The 7,388-nt window shown below is 45.8% G+C and overlaps 1 protein-coding gene across 1 annotated transcript in view; it reads left to right on the forward strand.

Moving 5' to 3' along the window:
* LOC149365595 (carbonic anhydrase 6-like) overlaps window positions 1-7,109 on the forward strand; it is a 29,826-nt gene extending 22,717 nt beyond the window's left edge. Inside the window, exons 6-8 of the mRNA XM_089568887.1 lie at window positions 566-652; window positions 2,962-3,096; window positions 7,002-7,109. Coding sequence (XP_089425013.1) covers window positions 566-652; window positions 2,962-3,096; window positions 7,002-7,109 — 330 coding nt within the window. The remainder of the gene's footprint in view (window positions 1-565; window positions 653-2,961; window positions 3,097-7,001) is intronic.
* The last annotated feature ends 279 nt before the right edge of the window (window positions 7,110-7,388 follow it).

Here is a 7,388-nt window from a genome sequence, read left to right on the forward strand (position 1 = left end):
ATAACTTGAACCTTCTACATATCCTAATACAAAAATTAATTTTCGGTTTCTTCTCTAAGCTGCGAGAAGCCCTTCTAGTTCGTGCAGCTCTCACGGCATGCTGCATGGCACATATCATCAAAGATTACCGCGGGAATTCTGGATGTTTGTTACTCTCCACTGATTTCCTGTGGCCGTCAGAGCTAGTCCCTGCAAGAGCAGGGATCATTTAATAAGTGAAATTCTGGAGCACGTAGGAACATCAGGCCATCAGTATCAACTTCGCGCACCGCTTTAGTTTTCTTTTAGTTACAAATGAATATAAATTCATTCACTTATATTGTATATGCTTTTGGTGGCCGATAGATGGAGCCAGTTGGTAAAGTCCAGGAAAGCTATGCAGGCAGTAGGTACGATAGATAACGCTCCACTGCGTGGCGTACTAATCATTATAGAAGCGCTTTACACAGGTACGGGTGCGCAGAAGCCTTTATTTTCAGCTTTTGTTTTAATTTGCCCAGAGAATTTCCGTCCTAAGGCCATGTCCACAAAGCAATCTAACTTATCTCTTACGAATTTATTTCAGGCGGATGATGCAGCAGCGGATTCTAGTGCGGACGACGCTCTCTCCGCCATCATCGATAAGATCGGAGTCACGGGCGACGCCAGTAAGGTATCGATCACTCTGCTGTTTTCATGAGCTTGGACGAGAGGATAATGGAAGAGATTATTAGGACTAGTTCCTAATATAACGATTAATCCATGTAGCAAGTAGGCTGTCAAGCGGAAATTGCATATTAATGCTACAGCACTTCTGGAATGTATTCTCGCCGGAGTTTAAAATATGAAGGTATGTCCGTACCACCTTCGCTAGTTCAATTGTTTTTTTGCTCTAAACTGAAGCATTTCATCCGCCTCATACGAAAATATCAAAATCTCTTTGAGCCCCAAATGTGCGAAAATTCACTGTAATGTTTTCGCGCAGTGGGACTCATTCATTGACAAATGCGCACATACGGTGCACATCGTTGGTGAAAAAACTAATTAAAGCGGTGCCGACGTTCGCCGTGTCTGCGTATATTATGGCTCATGGTTTTTCGCTGCAGATGAGTGCAGGGAGTCTGAAACACAGTCGGCAAGAAGTGGTAATTAAGAAAATCAGAACAGTCGTACATCCATCAAAATTTGTTTGTTGCTGCTTGCACCGATTTGCTCTAAGAACAAAATGTCCGCAGAAAAATAACCTTCGACCTCGAGAGATAGTATAGTGTTATCATAGCAGAGACTTCCTCCCGTTTACAACTGTCTTAAGTTCTTTGCACTGTCCAGGTCTTCCCTTTCTACATGAGTGTCGCTTAGTGCGGCGTCCACGAGGCAGGACTACTGTTATGGCAGAGCGAAGCATTAACTTTTTGCCGATTGCCTGGACGGAAGTGACGTCACATCCGGTAAAGGCATCAACATTTGCTAAAGCTATCGTACTGCCAAATTGCCAACACATAATGGAATTAGGTGTTCCCGTGAATTTTTTCCTTCCCTACACCTTATGTCTCTTCTACGGCCTTCTGTTCTTTCTCAACGGGCCGGGCCGCCTTCTTTCCACGTTTGTAGCAACACTGTCGCGAATGCGAGAAGCACGATTCACTGCAGTGACCGAAGGACGCAGAGAAGGCGGCCTTTTCTTATAGCTAATGATTCTGGTGGATGAGTTCGCTGGGGGTATCTGGAAGCAGAGTGAAAAATAAAATTATCGCGGTACTCGTTGCTTGTTTCCAAATGTAACGTGAGGTGTGTCTCTGAAGCTACAGCCGCCAGTATCTTGACTTTTCCCTTGCGAGCCTTTGATCGCTTTGAAGCTACACTCGCCGATATATTTCCATGGCAATACAACGACGGAGCGACCTTAATTGCGTCAGTCTGACAAACAGTACGACTACAGAACGGTGCCAACGGTGCGCCTAGTTGTCCGGCACGTTGCTTTCTCACGCGCTTTACACTCCCTCCATCGCTGGAGACGCTGGCGCCATCTATGGAAGTTTGTTGTAAGTTGATGTGCCTAGCAAATTTGTTGTAATTGAAGCTTTCTGTACTTTCATCGCTGAAAATAGGTAGTTGGGTTAAAAGTATGGCTTAGAGAACGAATATTGGCAATATTCTGTTTAAAAGAAAACTGAAAACTGCAAGCGTTGACTATATTCCTCTACGTGCAAAGAGAAGACGCATTTCGGCTCCGTGCTTCCGCTGCATTGCCAGAAAGTGCGGTCGCTGAATGTAGAGCATGAGCGCTTGGCGCGCAAGACTTCTTGAGCGGAGTGCGGAGGATGGATGTCAAGGCATGGACAGAACTTCATTCGTTACGAGGTTCAACCTTTCAAGAGGATAAGGGCGATTGAAATAGTCAAATTCCCGTCATACTATTGTTCCCACTGATGTCTGCATGCACAGTAAAACAAAAAAAAGAGAATTGACATAAGCAGTTACAGAGAAAATAAAATAAAACTGCGAGTTTTTTAGGAACCGTGAAAAACCAGGCGCCTCATTGAAGGCACAGGACAAAAATATGCGTAATGTCTTCCGCTTACTCCATGGCAGTGTTTTCAGTTGTGTTTTGAGAATTTCATACCTAATTTACCACTTCCTATTTAGGGCGTATTTTAATATAACTGCGAAAATACAACCTTCACATTTTGTCCTGGTCATGAATTCGTGCAAATAGGAAAGTATTTTTCTGAAAAAAAAAACACCGGAAAAACTGGTATTCGAAAACTTTTACTCAATAACCCAATTTTCTCCCGAATTTGAACTTAAAAACTCGCCGTAGATGTTTGCACCGTGAATTAAAAAATAAATAATAACGGAAAAGCGAAGAACCCAGGTATTCTTTAGCACTATTATGTCTCACCTATACAAACACTTCTGATTAAAGTACAGTAGCGTGCCTCTTCATTCTTCCAAATCGTGCACTATAATCCTACGGCGCAGCCTCTGGTGATGACCGACTTCATCGGCACTCTGGAGACGTACTACTTCTACACGGGATCCATTACGACACCCCCGTGCACTCAGGGCATCAAGTGGGTGGTGTTCGACACACATCCGATTGTCAAGTCGGCGACGGTGGGTGGATAAGGCATATTTGCGAAGTTGCTTCTGGACGGCGCCTTCTCGCAAGCGTCGTGGCATTGGACGCTTGGAATGTTAATCACAGCGGAACGTACACTCGTCTCACACACTGATATGTTTGTTGAAGGCTTTTTGCGTTAGTGTTGTCTCCAGGGAGCCACGCCCGATGACGTCACGCCGTACACGCTTCCTACAAAAAGTTCCCAGGCTAACACCCCGATGGCCGGTTTGCAGTCACTGGCTTACGTTTGTAAAACGGAGTTGATAAGTTTGTTCCAATATCTTGTGAACAATATGAGAATTTCTCCTCGATACACTCGGAAGAATAACGACCGGAGATTTTTTTGAGGCTCGCATATGCGTTTTCGTCTACTCTCTATCTTGATTATTTCTGCAAAATTTGACAGTGGTGCGAAGTTTCGTATTCTGCGAAAAATATTTATATGTTCCCGTTTTCACAACCTCAACAGCGGGAATCGTCAATTTCGATGCCGCAAACACACCTCATACGTAGACTCTCCCGCCCTCAGCTTTCTCAACAAGATTTCCAAGGTTCGTATTCGATCATTCCAGACATTTCCCGAAACGTGAAATTCCTCTCAGCCCTATTTTGATTCGGCGTGACTGCGATAGTTTTTGCAGTAATGTCTTTGACGTCTTTTCTGCGTCACAAGTATACTAACCCAGCACCGCCTGTGGCATGCAGCTGAAATTCCGTTTGCAATTTTTGCTGTTTTAAAATTGTTTTAAAGGGTATTACAATCTAAACTCGCTACATCGAACCCGAAGGGAATCTTGGAATAGGTCGATATATAGAAATCGCAATATATAACAATATCTCTAGCGAACAAGAAGGAATACATTCCACCCACGCATGAGACGTTCTTCTTGCAGCGACGTGCTGTTCGCAGAGTGTTGCTAGATCTATCCAGCTTTACGTCAAAGCTTCTGCGGACGCTAGGATGCCCAGTCCTGTTAGCACTGCACTATAAACAGAATAATCGCCAACTAAAATTGAAGTACAGTTAGTTTCTGCAACGCCTTTGGTATCAAAGGACGCCATATGTGAGGGCCGCCGCTAGCTTTAGTTAGGTTCGCTTCACCTCACGAACGTGATGTGTGAAAAATTAATGCAAGAGACAGAAGGCCACCTTCAAGCACCCTACAGGGTCACATCATCATGCAGTTTCACAGCGGTAGCGTTGCCAGCAAGTTCCCAATACCCCTTAGCCGACCTGTGTGCGCCCGGAAGATAGCAGCATTAAGGAAAGCCCAACTTGCAGGGGAGCGGCGCTCACTTCGATGTATGGAACGGCTGGCGAAACTGTAGTTAGATATATATTCGTGACTTTCCTATACTTTAGACAGATTTTTCGAGGGGATAATTTGCCCGTTCGATATAAACAAACATTGCTGGCGGTTTGACATTGCTCAGCACGAAATACTGAGCGGAAGAAAGTTTTTGCAGGTAGACAACAACGCAACGTACCTGAAAGCGCGATTGAAAGTGTGTTTCCTTTCGTGACCTGCGCACAGATGGAAGTTAATGAAGACCACGATGTGCAGTGCACAGCGGGAGTGTGCTGTAGTTGAACACGAGGCGTGATCGGCTGAGGCGATAGGCATAGAGCTCTCGTGCAATTTCCTGCCAAGCTGATCTGTTCGCGCCGTTGCGGTTTCGGAACCCAGTCGCGGCAATATTTATTTTATTTCTCCAGGTTGTCCAAGGTCACCCTCATTCAAAGTCTTTTGTTTATTTCTCGCAATTTCCTGCACCACGTGACTAACTTCAAAGGCTTAACCACCGACCAGCATTTTTCAGGTTATGAGGCCAATAGGGCTTTCGCGTTAATAATTCGAAATAACCGAGCTTGATATATGCGGGCGGGAATGTACCAACAACAAATTATGGTAAAACTATGACGAAAACTTGAGAAATGTGGTGAAACCAAGTCAGTCTTAACTATAGAGAGTGACTTAGATCATTACGTCTTTTCATGAGGATAGGCGCATTTTATAGGTAACTTTTGCAGGAAATGGTACTTAAAGCTCCCCGCAGCCGGAAGCTATGTGGTGTTAACACATTTTTATATATTTAATTGTCGCACGCTTCAACAATTTGTCTTATTTGTCAGGTGGACAGCAACGCCACGTACAGTCCGCGTCAAAATTATGCAGCCCAACGGGTTTGCGTCTAAGCTGCTTAGCGTGGTTCCCTAGCACATCAAGCAGTCCAAAGCTTGCGAAGAGCGAGGACCCAAGGCCATTCTTCTTCCGAGAGATTGCTGTCGCTGAGAATGCATAACGAGGCATACTGCAGACCTCGCAAGCAAACCCTTTGGGTCATATTCATTTGACGGGGGGTGTACCTGAAAGCGCGATTGAAAGTGTGTTTCCTTTCCTTTCGTGACCTGCGCACAGATGGAAGTTAATAAAGACCACGATGTGCAGTGCACAGCGGGAGTGTGTGTTGTAGTTGAAGACGAGGCGTGATCGGCTGTGGCGATAGCATTGATCTGTCGTGCAATTTCCTGCAAAGCTGATCTGTTCGCGCCGCTGCGGGTCCGGGATCCAGTCGCTGCAATATTTATTTTATTTCCCCAGGTTGTCCAAGGTCCCCCTCGTACAAAGTCTCGTTTATTTCTCTCCATTTCCCGCATCACGTGACTAACTTCAAAGGCTTAACCACAGACCGGCATTTTTCATGTTAGGAGGCGAAAAGGGCTTTCGCGTTTATAATTCGAAATAACCGGGCTTGATACATACGGGCGGGAATGCATCTTCAACAGGTTATGGTAGAAAAATGGGCAAAACTTGAGAAATGCGGTGAAACCAAGTCAGTGTTAAGCCAGCGAGTGACTTAGATCATTGCGCCTTTCCACGGTGATAGGCGCATTTTATAGGCAACTTTTGCAGGAAATGGTACTTAAAGCTCCCCGCAGCCGGAAGCTATGTGGTGTTAACACATTTTTATATATTTAATTGTCGCACGCTTCAACAATTTGTCTTATTCTGTGACAACTCTTCTGCTCTCAAAAGCGTCATAAGTGTCTACAATTTTGCGTCAGCGACATTGGGGGCATCCAAGACTTTTGCAGTGCAGGATCGTGATGCTATCGTCTGCTGCGTCGCTCAGATAAAAACCCCTGCTCCCGCAGCAGTTGCCAAATCAACTTCTCTTTGCCTGGCATCGCCGCGTACGATGCGACGCATTAATTTTCACCGATCCAGAAAAACACACCACCGAAACCTAGAATGGAGCAATACTAACCTCCAAATGCTGCCACCATGTTGAAACCAGTGGTTTTGCTGAGGGAAGCATTAATCGCTTCTCTCTTGAGAGACGCAGCAGTCAAGCATGTCGTGAAACCCACCGCCTGGTGTCGGGACTCGGAAGCGATTTACTCTGCTCACTCGTTCCTCTGCCGTTTTAACGCGACGATGTTGTTAAGGCTTCCGTTCTGCAGAAAATCTGTCGTCATCGTCGTCGGCGTTGTGAGCGAAAAGTCCCCGGAGAAGGAACCTGAGCGTTTGGGAACCTTGGTCACGTGACCTTAGGGCGTCGTCTCAACCTGACCATCGGATTGTTAGAAAATGAGCCACCGTGGCAGGTGGCAGTTAACTTAGTGATTGGTCGCGAGAGCCTGAATGGGAAGAGCAACCTGGGTCGCAAAAGCCCCACTGGGGGACACGTCTGCCATCCCAGAGCAGTGGCACATCGCTTAACAGCCGCACCACTGCGCCAGCAGGAGGTACAAGGACTGCCAGGGATCTATGAATGCAAATTCGAGAATGATCAATTCCGCATATATAGACATAACACACTAGAGCTATCGCGTCTAACCCTTAAGGCGGACCTTAAGTGTCCCGTTAAATTTTTCCCTCTTTGTTTTCTCCAGTTGAAAAGACTTCGAGACATGTCTCCAAAGGTGCCCAAGGACAACTTCCGGCCGCCCAGACCGCCAACAGCCGTCTATAAGGTTCAGAAGTTTAAAAGAGAAGCCTAAAACGTAACCGCTGCTGCCACACCACCTCCGGACCACTCTAAACAGGCTTTATCCCATCACTGGTCAACCCTGGTTTTTATTTCTCTGCTCTCGGCCATTCAGAGACAGATAGAGAGAGAGAGAGAGAGAGAGGGGGGGGGGACGTTCTGAATTCTTGTCCCTATCAGGGTATGGTATGTAGATATGAACATATGCAAGCAGAGCTTGAGGTACGATAGGCGCCATAGTGTGAGGGTGCTGTAAGAGACAAATATGTTATAGCTTTGTTTCAGCCTTATA

This window comes from Amblyomma mixtum, chromosome 1, assembly GCF_055824585.1.
Source record: "Amblyomma mixtum isolate Tamu chromosome 1, ASM5582458v1, whole genome shotgun sequence".
Lineage (NCBI taxonomy): Eukaryota > Metazoa > Arthropoda > Arachnida > Ixodida > Ixodidae > Amblyomma > Amblyomma mixtum.